The sequence below is a fragment of the Maniola hyperantus genome, chromosome 16 (genome assembly GCF_902806685.2).
Source record: "Maniola hyperantus chromosome 16, iAphHyp1.2, whole genome shotgun sequence".
Classification (NCBI taxonomy): Eukaryota; Metazoa; Arthropoda; class Insecta; order Lepidoptera; family Nymphalidae; genus Maniola; species Maniola hyperantus.
In genome coordinates, this window is record NC_048551.1 from 2,442,765 (window position 1) to 2,458,835 (window position 16,071).

The 16,071-nt window shown below is 40.7% G+C and overlaps 1 protein-coding gene across 1 annotated transcript in view; it reads right to left on the bottom strand.

Moving 5' to 3' along the window:
• Positions 1–16,071, bottom strand: part of FucT6 (alpha-(1,6)-fucosyltransferase 8) — a 38,697-nt gene that overhangs the window by 16,543 nt on the left and 6,083 nt on the right. The window contains exons 3-5 of the mRNA XM_069503913.1: positions 6,289–6,411; positions 5,244–5,456; positions 3,450–3,615 (exon numbers count right to left, since the gene is read on the bottom strand). Coding sequence (XP_069360014.1) covers positions 3,450–3,615; positions 5,244–5,456; positions 6,289–6,411 — 502 coding nt within the window. The remainder of the gene's footprint in view (positions 1–3,449; positions 3,616–5,243; positions 5,457–6,288; positions 6,412–16,071) is intronic.

Genomic DNA, 16,071 nt, shown 5'->3' on the forward strand with positions numbered 1-16,071 from the left:
TCTATATAGATAGGTAAGGATAGCTGTATCCGTAACACACTCATAGAGCCCATTTATTTTTAAAGGAGCCGGTTCAACCTCATAGTGTTGGTACTTTTGAATTCACCCGCCACGACTTAATCCTATTGTTATTGTTAATGGTCTCAAGTGGAAACACGCCAGTTTATTTTAAATGTAAGTATAGTACATATTTTTCTTTCTTTTCTCTGTTTTTATTATTTATAAAATTTTCTTTTTTATATCTATTTTGTAAAGTTAGGCTTCTGTTGCATGTGTGAATTTTTAGGGTTCCTTAACCGAAGGGTGCCAACGGGAGCTCCGCTGTCCGTCCGTCTATCTGTCAGCGGGCTGTATCTCGTGTATCGTAACAGTTATGTAGAAAGCTCGTAAAGGAGATCGTGATTGAAGTGAGTCTACGATGTTTAGTGGAGCGAAGGTCGAGTAGGTGAAGCTAAAGGGCCGACGAAGCGAGTCTTCTTAGCCCATTTTAGTCGAATGCAACCGATACATCTAATGTGATACAAGTAATGTGCGTGAGCTGTTTTTTCGCTTAGTGAGCGTTTTCAGTCTTTGGTTGTAAGATATCTAAAATACATAAAAGGAAAAGGTGACTGACTGATCTATCAACGCACAGCTCAAACTACTGGACGGATCGGGCTGAAATTTGGCATGCAGATAGCTATTATGGCGTAGGCATCCGCTAAGAGAGGATATTTGAAAACTCAACCCCTAAGGTGGTGCAATAGGGCTTTGAAATTTGTGTAGTCCACGCGGACGAAGTCGCGAGCATAAGCTAGTAGGTACATATAAATAAGGTAATCGAATTGAGGAAAATGTGCTAATTTCACTCGACTATGAGAAATTAAGAAGGAAGGTTACATCAATAAAACAATTACATTGTATAATGTTTTTTTTGCAAACTTATAATCGTGCTAAATCCATAAATAATAAAACCTTGTTTGTGAAAGTCAATAATATTATTCAGTAGTATAAGTGACCTTAGACTGCAATTAAGATAACCAATGGTACTGATTCTGAGCACAACCTAATTTTAGAGTATTCGCATCCTCTTCTCACTAATGTAATATGAAAAGGACGGATGTAGTTTGACAGTTTTAAATATAATTTTTAGATGGTATAAAACCCGTGATTTTAGCGCACAGTCGCGAGCATACTGTTTTAATTTGTAGCGTGCACTAAAATTTAGAGTCTTTAAATGTAAAGTTCATGTTCTGTCCCTTTTTAGCATTGTTAAAAAGAAAAGGATGCAGACACTCTAAATTTAGTTTAGAGAAAGACAACGGAATCGGTGCCATTATCTCTCTCTTGATCTAGATAAGATCTAAGATCTTATATTCATCTAACGTGAAAATAATAACGGTGTCATGTACGTATGTTTGTCCATGTGCGCGTGACTTACACGGGATATGTCATATAATTAGTTGAGCAAATATATTAAATACGTGCAAAGTACGGAGGGGTCTCGGGGTGATAACCCATTTCGTCATATTTGGACATGTTTTGGACTTGTAGACGCTAATAAGCAAACTAGAATTCATTATACTAAAGTAAGAAAAACACTACTAAATTATATTTTGCCTGTTACGTACAAGAACTGATTTCCGGCAAGATTCTGCTTAGAAAGCGGTTTTTAGAGTTCCGTACCTCAAAAGGAAAAAAGGAAAGGATCGCTTTGTTGTCTGTCCGTCTGTCTGTCGTGTCTGTCAAGAAAACCGATAAGGTACTATTCGCTGGCCAGAATCATGAATTTTGACAGGTAGATAGGTCTTATAGCAGACATTAGGGGAAAAATCTGAAAACCGTGAATTTGTGGTCACATCACACAAAAAAAATTAAATTATGGTCATGAACTAATAATTAGCATTTTCAATTTTCCAAGTAAGATAACTATATCAAGTGGGGTATCATATGAAAGGTCTTCACCTGGACATTCTAAAACAGATTTTTGTTTAATTTTACGCATAATAGTTTTTGAATTATCGTGCAAAATGTCGAAAAAATACGACTGTAATACGGAACGCTCATTGCGCGAGCCTGACTCGCACTTGGCCGGTTTTTTTGTACAGTCAATTGTTTTTATTACGTCAATCTAAAACTCTAAACCCTAGGATGAGAGTAGACGGACTAACAAACGCTGCAACCCGGCATGCCAATAACATTCTTCCTGCAATCATCGAGTACAATCTAACTGCTATAGTTCAACTCGGGACAATTTCATTTCAACGACCTATACAGGTTTGAAACGACACATTTACAACATACCAATAAGTAAACCTAGTAAAAGTTACTAGGTTGACTAGACATAATAATTATAAATGCGAAAGTGTGTCTGTCTGTTTGTCTACTAGCTGTTCACGGCCCAACAGTTTAACCGATTTTAATGAAATGTGGCACAGAGGTAGCTTGCGCCCTGGAAATTGACATATTAGGTAACTTTTTATCCCGTACAAACAAAAAGTTTCTACGGGATTTTTAAAAACCTAAATCGACTCGGATGAAGTCGCGGGCATCGTCTAGTACTTTATATACGGCCAATTATTGCAAGCGAAAATTAATGTAACAATATTTTCTTTTTTAGTTAAGTAAAGTGTTTTAAAAACATTGTTTAACTCATCTACTATATACAATTAGTGTATACTTTATCACTCAGGGTCACTTTAATCGCTCAGTGGTCAACTTGGATGCAAGATTATTTATTTATTTAATAAAAAAAAATTGTATGCTTCTGTTGGTGGTTCAATATAAAAAACCGGCCAAGTGCGAGTCAGGCTCGCGCAATGAGGGTTCCGTACTACAGTCGTATTTTTTCGACATTTTGCACGATAATTCAAAAACTATGATACATAAAAATAAATAAAAATGTGTTTTAGAATGTACAGATAAAGCCCTTTCATATGATACCTCACTTGATATAGTTATCTTACTTCGAAAATTGAAAATACTAATTATTAGTTTATTACCACAATTTAATTTTTTTGTGTGATGTAACCACAAATTCACGGTTTTCAGATTTTTCCCCTAATGTCAGCTATAAGACCTTCCTTCCTGCCAAATTTCATGATTCTAGGTCAACGGGAAGTACCCTGTAGGTTTCTTGACAGACAGACAGACAGACAGACAGACAGACAGACAGACAGACAGACAGACAGACAGACAGACAGACAGACAGGCAGACAGACAGACGTGATCCTATAAGGGTTCCGGTTTTCCATTTGAGGTACGGAAACCTAATAAAATAAGGTGAGCCGGATCGAACCGCCCGCGCCGACCTCCCGAATAGGAGGCACTCCCCATTATAAAGGCGATAGAACACGCATAGGGAGCTAACGTCTCTGCGGTGCTCCAGGCTTACCAACGAGCCGGTTAGCTTGGGATCGTCCCCAAGTCGTTCAGTTGATCGTGAACGTGGAGTTTGTGTGCGATCTTACCTTGTTCAAGTTGCAGATGACCTTCCTTGCATCTCGACAGTCGGGAGGGTTCTGTAGGGACTTGAGCCGCCTCTGTATGAGATCGCTGACGTTGGCCGCTTCCGTCCGACGCCATTCGTGGTAGCCGTCGATTTCTATGAGCTTCTGCTGGTCTGATAATAACGATCTGTAATAAAACATAATAATTATCATCATCATCATTATGGTAAACCCATCGCCGGCTCCCTGCAGAGATCAGAGCTACAGAGGTCTCCTCTCAGAAACAGAGTCCATTTTAGATTTTGGAGTCAATTTTAACCATTAGTTTTCGGATTTATTTCTTTGCTCGAGCTATAAGACCTACCAAATTTCATGGTTCTAGGTCAACGGGAAGTACCCTAGGTTTTCTTGACAGATACGACGGACAGACGGACAGACAACAAAGTGATCCTATAAGGGTTCTTTTTCCTTTTGAGGTATGGAACCCTAAAAATTTAAAATCAAAGAATTTATCTTGATCAAATAAACATTTTCACTATTTTAAACAATGGCCATTTTATAATAGCATTTCAAATTATTTTCCATGCAACATAAAATCACGCGATCATAAAAAACGTGTTAGCAAGTATCGTAAAATCGCGATATGAATAAAATTCATAAAGCAACTCGTCTAGCGAGCAGACAGCGTTTTTGTCAAATAGAATGAAGAGAAAATTCTATTTCAGTGCACACATAAAAGCGCACATACAAGTCACACAGACTGTCTACTGACTCTCTTTGGGTGAGTGTGACTGTGTGCCTTTGAGTGACATGAACAGGCATCTTCTTAGGCAATCCTGTCCCTTTACGTATTACTATATTTCTCTTGATTTCCTTTTCGACCACTTTATTACTTACCTATGTTGAAATCGTAGTCAAACACTAAATACAACATAGTATACCTCTTGGGAATCTCATATTACAATAACTACATTACTAATCTGAAAATATGGTGAAAGGCTTTTATTAAAGTTATCGAGACAACTAGTATCCATCACCACGACACGAGACATCTCCATTTACTTTTTAGACCGAATGGTCCAGTACTTTGGCAAAAGGGACCTTTGCTTATAGCTTCTTTATCTAGACGTCCGGGTTACTTTTCGATTTAGCATTTCCGACACGAAGCATGACCCATTACCATTATGTTAACCATGCGTAAAGTAAAATTTATGACGCTTTTCTATGAAAATGTAATTATTATATTAATATAATTAACTTTGTGGCAGAGTTTGTTGTGGGCTCTTCTCAGACCTGGGCGCGTTTGGAACCCTCGTAGCTTTACTTTTAAGTTTACGTAATAATTATCACCACTATATCTTACAAATCTAACAACTGACAATCAAAAAGAGTAATTTATTACCTATTTTGAATAAATTATTTGAATTTTGAATTTTTGAATTTTATACAGACTAGTTTATACCCGCGACTTCGTCCGCGTGGTGTAATTTATAACCTGCTAGCTAATGGATTTAGATTTCAAAAATTCCGTGAGAACTCAATTCTTTAGATTTTCCAAGGTAAAGAGTAGCCTATGTCATTTTCCAGGGCTTCAACTATGTCCACATAAAATCAGGTCAATCTATATTGCTCCGTTGCGGCGTGATCGAAGGACAAACCAATAAATCAATAAATAAACACACTTTCATAACATAACATGGATAGTGTATAGTCCGCGACAGGTCGAGAAGGCAATCTACCACCGGGTTAGCGAGGGGACTGTGCGGAGCATTCCCTCCCCGATTGCCATCTCGATCTGTCGCGTACTCTACTTACCTTTTCCTGTCAGCAACTTGGTCGAGTATCGCCTGTATCTTCTCAGCCGGCGCGTCCTCTCCCTTGAGTTTCGTCAGCTCGTGGTTGACAAAGTACCATATCTCTTTGGTATTGGAGTATATTCTCCGTCTGAGATTCTCGTACTCTTCCGATGCACCACCACCATTGTGGAGGAGCGCGGACGTTTCTAAGTCGTTAAGATTTACGTTTAATCTGCAAACAAGGAAATGTGTAGGTACGACACATCATGACAACATTTTATTTTAGGTAACTGAATTTTATCAAAATTGTGTTTCTATGGCGAACTATTGTTTTGGTTTGTCTTATTTTATTTTAAACACAATTAGGTAATTTTATCGTTCTAGTGTGCTATTAGTGTTTTTTTATTAGGGTTCTGTACCTCAAAAGGAAAAAAGGAACCCTTATAGGATCACTTCGTTATCTACCCGTTGACCTAGAAACATGAAATTTCGCAGGGTAGGTAGGTTATCGTGCAAAATGTCGAAAAAATACGACTGTAGTACAGAATTCCGGTGCGCAAGTCTGACTCGTACTTGGCCGGTTTATTTTAATCAGTTTAACTGAATCTAGCGTCCAAGTTGGTAATGCTTATTTATATGACGTCATCATTGTAAAATAGTATCTTCATTATCAACCTATCGCCGGCTCACTACTGAGCACAGGTCTCCTCTCAGAATAAGAAGGGTTTGGACATAGTCTATCACGCAGGCCAAATGCGGATTGGCAGACTTCACACACCTTTGAAAACATTATTTAGAACTCTGAGGCGGCAGATTTCCTCGCGATGTTTTTCTTCGCCGTTAAAGCAAGTGATACCGATACTGATTATGCAATTAATGCTTAAAACACATAACTCCGAAAAGTTAAAGGAGCGTGCCCGGGATTGAACCTGGAACCCTCTATAACCTAGAATAGATTATATGTAATGTTTTGCACAAAAACAGTAAAGCAAATAAAGATTCATATTCCCAAATTCTATATAGGCCACAGCAAAAAATTTTCAAAAGCAAAATATGAAACGTACCCTGAAGACTTCTTTATCTGTGCAATGAGGTTGCTGTGGTGCTGTTTCAGTGACTCCAGTTGATGGGAGACAGCTTTTAATCTCTCCTGAAAGTCGCTCGCGTCTTCTGAGCTCCCGTCGCATCTGTAATAGAAGCCTTTGTTAGAGAATGCCGCCTTTTTAGGTTGACGTACCACAAAAGAAACAAAATATAGTTCACAAAACTAAAACTACTACGTATTAAAATTACCACCACAGGGCACATATGAAAGTATTATAATACTTTTTTTTATTTTTTTTATTTAAGAATATTTTCCATGTTAAATGACTAATATTCCCCTTTCCTCTCCAATTAAGCGTCAGGCTTGTGCTAGGAGTAGGTACGACAATAGTGCAACGGGCGGGGTTTGAACCGTCGTCCTTTCGGTTTTCAGTCCACTCCTATACCGGTTCACTCCTATACTTTATTCATAACAGTAAAATATATGCGAATGTATACTATACTAGCTGATGCTCGCGACTTCATACGCGTGGATTTAGGTTTTTAAAAATCCCGTGGGAACTCTTTAATTTCCCGGGTTAAAAATTAGCCTATGTCACTCTCCAGGTCTTAAGTATACCCATGAAAAAATCACGTCGATTAGTTGCTCCGTTGCGACGTGATTGAAGGACAAACCAACAAACAAACACACTTTCGCATCACCCTTATCATAAATGCGAAAGTGTGTTTGGTTGTACTTGGCCGGCCGGGCGGCGTGGTAGACTATGGCCAAGACAATTCTCATTCTGAGAGCAGACCCGTGCTCTGTAGTGAGCCGGTCATTAGGTTGATCATGATGAAGTGGTAATAACATAATATTGTCAAGTTATAAATCTACAAGGGTTCCAAACGAATCCTGGTTACAGTACGCTGCAGAAAGTAATGTACATCGACCTTTAGAAAGAGATAGCAGATTTGTAGAGTACTGTCTTTGTTGTTGAGACCAACAAAACGTCACATACGTATGAGTGACATAGACAACGCTCTACAAAGCCGAAATATCATTCTAAAGGCCGATGTACAGTACTTTCTGTCGCGTATGTAGAAAAGAAGCCCACAACAAACTCTAACGAGTATTTTAGCGTTTAAACCAGAAACTATCGTGAGTGACTTCCATTATATATAATATCTCTCACCCGGCTATACTCACGTGGCCGACTAGTTTCAAACCGGTCCCTTGAAAAAGAACCCCGGATGGGTTCGAAACTAGTCGTGCTAACGTCGACTAAACACGTGAGTATAGCCGGGTGAGAGATAATTATATCTAACGAGTATGCTTTTACCATCACCATCTCAAAACATTTGAAAACATTTTCCATTAATTTTATATCGGCACTATACATATACTATATGTATGTAATTAAGATTGCGCACCGCAAAACCAATCAATCGTACATTATAAACATTTGATTGCTATTTAGTATTTACTGCACATTTTAATATTTTTAAAAGGTTTCAGATCGTTAATCCCTTATAGGTATAGATTACCTACCATGTAGGTTCCTTGACACACAGACAGATAGTCAACAAAGTGATCCTATAAGGGTTCCGTTTTTAGGGTTCCGTACCTCAAAAGGAAAAACGGAACCCTTATACCCTCACTTTGTTGTCTGTCTGTCTGTCGGTCAAGAAACCTACAGGGTACATCCCGTTGACCTAGAATCATGAAATTTGGCAGGAAGGTGGGTGTTATAGCTGGCATTCGGGGAAAAATCTGAAAACCGTGAATTTGTGGTTACATCACACAAAACAAATTAAATTGTGGTCATGAACTAATAATTAGTATTTTTTTAATTTTTGAAGTAAGATAACTTAGGTATATCAAGTGGGGTATCATATGAAAGGTCTTCACCTGTGCATTCTAAAAGATTTTCATTTATTTTTATGCATCATAGTTTTTTAATTATCGTGCAAAATGTCGAAAAAATACGACTGTCGTACAGAACACTCGTTGCGCGAGCCTGACTCGCACTTGGCCGGGTTTTCCTTTTGAGGTACCTGTACGAAGAAGAAATGAAAATGATTTAAATGCACATGCTCTGCTTTATACTATGTGCCGACCTAGTTATGGAATATAGGTACCTACCACTATTGAAGAGACTGCAGCAAAATATTGAATTAAAGTCCAAGCGGACGCAGTCTAGCCCCAGGCATCGTCCCGTCTATGTCTGCAACTTGAATAAAACTCGCTCGCCGCGCACCGAGGGCTTTGTACTACAGTCGTATTCTTTCGACATTTTGCTCGATAAATCGAAAACTATTGTGCCTAAAAATAAATAAAAATCTTTTTTCGAATGTACAGCCCTTTCATATGATACCCCACTTGGTATATTAATCTTACTTCAAAAGTTGAAGAAAAGTTGAAGTTGTTGTTTTTTGTGATGTACCTAACCACAAATTCACGGTTTTCAGATTTTCCCCCAAATTATGCTGTAAGACCTACCTACCTACCTGCCAAATTTCATGATTCTAGTTCAACGGGAAGTACCCTATAGGTTTTTTGACAGACACGACAGACAGACAGACAACGAAGAGGGTTCCTTTTCTCCTTTTGAGGTACGGAACCCTAAAAAGCATATATTTAAAAGATATACGAGTATAACAAAATTTTGTTCAGCTTTTATATAAAAGGAAAAAGGTGACTGACTGATCTATCAACGCGCAGCTCAAAGTAAGTAAGCATCCGCTAAGAAAGGATTTTTGAAAATTCAACCCCTACTAACGGGGTGAAATAGAGGTTTGAAATTTGTGTAGTCCACGCGGACGAAGTCGCGAGCATAAGCTAGTTAGGGATAAAGAGGTAGGTAATAGTCGGTTTATTTCATTAACAAACTTCTATACGGTGTAAATAATGCTCGCGATTAGCGTGCGGAATTTTATTTACTTATTCTCATCTTTATTGCGTTTTATACGCTGCACATTCAAAATGAAAAATTTAATATTAAAATCGCGTTCATCCCGCTAAGTTTCCCCCAGACGCGATGTAGTAAAACTTGCCAGTCTTGATACTTGTACCTACATGAGCAGTTCGCTTGCATTATTTACATACTTGATACTTCGTCTCGCTACTTTGTAGTCCTACAATACCCGCGTCCTTAGGCGACTTTCATGCCTCTTGGCAATACGTTACGCTATTTAAAATTTTGAATATAGTAATAACTAGCTGATACCCGCGACTTCAGACGCGTGGATTTTGGTTTTTAAAAATCCCGTGGAACTCTTTGATTTTCCGGGATAAAAAGTAGCCTATCGCACTCCTTAGGTCATAAACTATACCCATGCAAAAAATCACGTGGATCCGTTGCTTCTTTGTAACGTGATTGAAGGGCAAACCCACAAACCAATAAACCAACTGACCAACAAACAAACACACTTTCGCATTTGTAATATGGGTAGTGATTACATGAAATTCATAATGGGATAATGGGTGTATCAAGGCGTTCTCTGAAACGTTGAAAAGACAATACTTAAAGCCTGTGAATTACTGTACTTTCAAGTTACTATGGTTTAACCAATTAAAAAGTTTTTCAAAGTATATCTAAATATATACAAGGAAATGCTGACAGACTGACTGACTAACTGATCTATTGTTGCCGTCCATATCTTTGTTATTAGGCAATTCGAATAAAACTCGATTTTGTGATCATGAATTCATTTATTAGGGTATTTGCTATATAGGATCTTAAGGCGCGTAAGACATAACTACACCGACGAGTACATGAGCATAATAATTAACAAATAACCAATCATAAACTACGAGATGGACGCATGCGCAGCAAGCGGTTTCGTGCAACAGGTGTGACCACGGTGTGGCTTATATAAGGCAAGGAACCGTTGTCTTGCAGCTCAGTTAGCAGCAGTCAGCGGCGCAGCGCGGAGGTCCCGTCCATACATCGGAGCACTCGTCTCACTAGTCACTACAGCTTCTATATAAGGAACGTGCGATCAAAATGTAGCTCAGTCAGGCGCCAAGCGGCGCGGTGCACGCACGCATCAGTGGAGATGTCCGGACCTGCTACACCGCTCCCCCATCAGCGAAGCGTTTGGGTTGTTTAGAGACTCTTCCGTATCTTGTTATATAAGCGTAGTTTTTAGTTTGTTGTGCTTCTTCTTGATCGGGGTTCTTTATGACGTATGCTGGTTTCAGTCGATCGATAGAAATAGTTATTATCTTGTTTTTCACACAGATCTTGAAAAATTTTGCACTTCGCTCGATGACTTGAAACGGGCCGTCGTAGGCGGGTGTGAGTGGCTTGCTTACTGCGTCGTGTCGTATGAATACATGTTCGCATTTTAAAAGGTCTTGGGGAACAAATATTGGACGACAGTTTGGCTTCCTTTGCTCTTGCGATTTTCTTATTGCGTCACTTATATTATTCATCAGTTTCAGGTTGGGTTCGGTTGAATTAGTGTTCGCTGCAGTATAGAACTCTCCTGGCAAGCGAATCGTCTGTCCGTATAATAACTCTGCTGCACTGTGCCCGATATCTTCTTTGACGGCTGCGCGAAGTCCCAATAAAACGGTAGGTAGTTCGTAAGACCAGTTATCTGCATTTAGGCGTGTCGTTAATGCGCATTTCAGGGTTCTGTGCCATCTTTCAATGATACCGTTGGTCTGCGGATGGTAAGCTGTGGTGCGGTTTTGTTGTATTCCCATACGTCGTGCTAGATTCTTAAATATGTCACCCTGGAATTGCCTCCCTTGATCTGTTGTGACCTTTTCCGGTGTCCCAAAGCGGCTTATCCATACTTCATAGAATGCTGTCGCTACGGTTTCTGCTGTTATATCCATAATAGGGCAGGCTTCAGTCCACCTTGTTGCTCGGTCTATCATAGTCAGGCAATAACGATACCCGTTTGATATGGGTAGTGGTCCGATGATATCCATGTGCACGTGTCGTAATTTTTCTGCGAACTCGAAATGTTCAAGGGGTGAACGGACATGTCGTTGCACTTTTGATTTCTGGCAGGGTATGCAGGTTCGAGTCCATTCGCTCACATTTTTATTCATGCTGGGCCAAAAAAATCGTGCAGTGACCAATCTCCTTGTTCCTCTAACGCCCGGATGACTAAGCTCGTGAATTGCTTTGTATGCTAGTTTACGAAACTCATAAGTCAGGTATGGGCGTGCGATTCCCGTAGACATCTCGCAGATGATAGTTGCTGAAGTGTCAGGTAGGGTTATTGCTTGGAATTTCAAATTGTTGCGTTCTTGTAGATTGATAAGTTCGACGTCGTCTTTCTGACTCTGGGCCAACTGTTTGTAGTCAATCGGAGAAGGGCAAAATAAGGTTTCAACTCTTGATAAAGCGTCTGCAACCTCGTTCTCTTTGCCGGAGATATATTTGATTTCGGACGCGAACTGACCGATGTAATCCAGGTAACGTGCTCTGCGCGGAGACTCAGTCTTGCTTTGCGCAGTTAGTGCGTAGGTTAATGGCTTGTGGTCGGTATAAATCGTTAGTTCTTGACCCTCGAAGACATGCCGGAAATGACGAATGGCCATGTAGATTGACAATAGTTCTCTGTCGTATGTGCTGTATTTCCTTTGCGCTTCATTAAACTTCTTGGAGAAAAAACCGATAGGTACCCATGATCCTTTTATTTTTTGCTGTAGAACGGCGCCGGCACATGAGTCTGAGGCGTCGGTCATAAGAGAGTATGGAACTCCTGAGGATGGATGGTATAGCAAAGCTGCGGACTTGATATCTTCTTTACATGTTTCGAATGCCTTTTTAGCCGCGTCTGTCCACTGTACTTTTGTTGTATCATTCTTCTTAGTATTATGGAGGTATCTATGAAGCTCTTTTTGATGCTCTGCTGCTTGGGGTATATTTTCCCGGTAAAAATTTAACATTCCCAAAAATCTTCGAAGTTGCTGAATGGTTTCAGGTAATGGATACGTAGATATGGCTTTGACTTTTTCTTCTGTGGGTCTGATGCCATCTTTTGAAACGGTGTAACCCAAAAAGTCTAGCTGTGGTACACCAAAGGTACATTTTGAAACATTCAGCGTCAAGCCATTTTCCTCCAAGCGTTTAAAGACTTCTTCTAGATGTTCTCTGTGTTTCTCTTCAGTCTCCGAAGCTATTAGTATATCATCAATGAAGGGAAATACTGGTAGGCCCCTTAGCACATTATCGATGTGTCTCTGGAAGGTTTGACCTGCATTTCTCAATCCGAAACACATCTTGGTGAATTCAAAAAGCCCGAAAGGAGTGATGATCGCGGTCTTTTTGATATCGCTGTCTCGTACTTTTATTTGGAAGTAGGCTTTTTCCAGGTCAAGTTTCGAGAAAATTTTCTTGTTTTCTAAACAATGCGTGAAGTCGTGAAGGCGTGGCACGGGGTAGCGATCCGGTACTGTCATCGCATTTAGTCTTCTGTAGTCACCGCATGGACGATATTGACCATTTTTCTTTTCCACCATGTGTAGTGGACTAGCCCAGGGACTGCTCGAAGGTCGACAGATTCCTTGGTCCATCATGTGTTGGAATTCTTCCTTAGCAATTTTGCTTTTCTGTGGTGATAGTGGTCGTGCCTTTGCAAATACTGGTGGGCCGGTGGTTTCGATGTAGTGTTCTACGTTGCTTTGGGAAGTTTTCATTGAGTTGGGTCGCGTGATGTCGGGATACTTCGCCAATATATCGTGATAAGGTTGCCTATCATCGATAGTACGTATGCTTGGTTCTAGAGACGAAGATACACATCCTCTTGCTATGGAAGTACCTCTTGAGTCAATTAATCTTCGGCCTCGAATGTCGACCATCAAGTTGTAATGCTGTAGAAAATCTGCGCCTATAATGGGTCGGCTCACTGAAGCTATGACGAACGTCCATTTGTATGTTTGTCGTAAACCTAGGTCGAGCTCGGTTGTTTGGCTGCCATAAGTAGGTATGGGGGTCCCGTTAGCTGCATAAAGATAATTTTGAGGATCGCGCACTTTTCTCTTGAAGTTTTGCAGTGGTAGGACTGATATGTTGGCTCCAGTATCGACTAGGTAACGTAATCAGCTTGATTTGTCCTTGATGAATAGACGGTTCAATTGTACTTCTTCGACCCGGGCTCCCGTCGCAGCTTGAGTCGTCGTTAGTTTCCCGTACTTTGGTTGTTGACTTGCTTTTTGTATTCACAGGGCGATAGGCAGCGATAAGCTTGGTCTCCAAACCGACGATGGTAGAAACAAATTCTTGAGTGGTTAAACTTCTGTTCTTGCGATACGGGTGGGCGATAAATGTTGACTCGGCGGGGCCGACGAGAAAACTGTGATTGGTTCAATTTAATAGCGGCGATTTCCTTCGATAATTCTTCGATTTTGTTTAAAACTATCGAATCACTATTGCCCTGTGTTGATGTTGATGATTGGCAGACGGAGTTCACTTCTGAATTTTGTTGTTCGATCATCTTGTCGGCCGTTGTGGCGAGTTTATCTAGGCTCGTTTCGGTGCTCATAGATAGCGGGGTACGAACAGCTTGAGGCAGGTGACTTATCCACAGTAGCTTCAAAGTATCTTCTGGAAATAATTTCTGTGCCACATCTCGCATTCGCCTTAACAGTTGCGATGGCTTCTGGCTCCCAAGCTCCATGTCGTGTATTACCTTGTGTAATCTTTTCGTGTTTGATTCTTCATAAAGATCTATTAACCTCGATTTGAGAGTTTCGTACTTCGCAGTCGCGGGGGGCTCCAACACGATGTCGCCGATTTGCTCGATGTCGCATAATTCAAGCTGACCGATGGCGAATTGAAATTTAGCTTCATCGCTGAGTTTCTGGCTTGCGACTATACATTCGAACTGGGCGAACCACAATCGTGGTCTATGACGCCAAAATACCGGAATGCGAGACTTGAGTGATATTGCTGCGAGTTCTGTAAGGTCTTCTTTTTTTACGTCGGAGTTACCAGTGTTGCCGTCCATATCTTTGTTATTAGGCAATTCGAATAAAACTCGATTTTGTGATCATGAATTCATTTATTAGGGTATTTGCTATATAGGATCTTAAGGCGCGTAAGACATAACTACACCGACGAGTACATGAGCATAATAATTAACAAATAACCAATCATAAACTACGAGATGGACGCATGCGCAGCAAGCGGTTTCGTGCAACAGGTGTGACCACGGTGTGGCTTATATAAGGCAAGGAACCGTTGTCTTGCAGCTCAGTTAGCAGCAGTCAGCGGCGCAGCGCGGAGGTCCCGTCCATACATCGGAGCACTCGTCTCACTAGTCACTACAGCTTCTATATAAGGAACGTGCGATCAAAATGTAGCTCAGTCAGGCGCCAAGCGGCGCGGTGCACGCACGCATCAGTGGAGATGTCCGGACCTGCTACACTATCAACGTATAGCTCAAACTACTGGACGGATCGGGCTGTTTGGCGTGGAGATAGTAATTATTATGACGTAGACATTCGTTAAAAAGGATTTTTGAAAATTAAACCCCTAAGGGAGAAAATGTAGTGGCGGATGAAGTCGCGGATATATAGCTAGTTTATATAAATAAAGCCCTCATAAAACCACGGAATGAATATTATATTATTACTAACTGACCCGGCGAACTTCGTACCGCCTAACAGTCGATTCTTTTTCAGGCAATTTTTTTTTAATTTTTCTCTCCGTAAGAACCATCCTCGTACTTCAAGGAATATTATAAAAAAGAATTAGCGAAATCGGTTCAGCTGTTCTCGAGATTTGCGATCAGCAACACATTCAGCGATTCATTTTTATATATAGAGAAAAAGAGATGCAAACCTAATTTCCTATCCAGCCCGAAGGCTCAGCTGCATTGTACGCGTTATTTCATCCACGATCTCCGACAATACACGTCCTTACGTGAATTTCACGGCTGTCGCCTACTGCTCGTTACTCGCTGGCGTCGTACGTTTTGTGCTGAATGAATTGTTAATGTGCCATGCGGTGTGGCACGAACATGGCACGAACATGGCACGAACATAGGCTCCATTGTGCCTATATTTTTCATGAAATTACAGTCAAACTGTATCGCCGTGTGAATCGATTTTGTTTAATCATACCTAAGTATATCTGACAACAGCTTGGTAGTGTTTAAGCTGGCCGCAGGAGGATATTATACTGAACCGATTTCGAAAATTCTTTCACCATTAGAATTCTACATTATTCCTGAGCGACATAGATCCCTATGAATATTGAGGTTAAGCTACCCATACGAAGCCGGGACGGGTCGCTAGTCCATACTAATATTATAAATGCGAAAGTGTGTGTGTCTGTCTGTCTGCTAGCTTTTCACGGCCCAACAGTGTAACAGATTTTGATGAAATTTGGTACAGAGGTAGCTTACATCCCGGGGAAGGACATAGGCTACTTTTTATCCCGGAAAATCAAAGAGCTCCCACGGGATTTTTAAAAAACCTAAATCCACGCGGACGAAGTCGCGGACATCAGCTGGTCACCGATATTGTCACCACACGCGTTCGTAAAATTTCAACTCAACCGAACAATTAGAAGTAGCCGAAAAATCAGTCAAGAATTTTTTTTTTTTAATAGAGATAGCGAGCAAACGAGCAGGCGGGTCACCTGATGTTAAGTGATTACCAGAGGAACTGCCGATGCGTTGCCCGCCTTTTAGGAATTTGTTGGTCCGCCCCGTGAATAACCACATGTTGTAATCTAGTGGGAACACCGCCGATGGGAGTTGGTCCCACAGTTTGCATGTGCGTGGAAAGAAGGATCTGGCACAACGGACGGTCGAAGTGCGCCAGACACCCAGGTGGTGAGGGAATGACA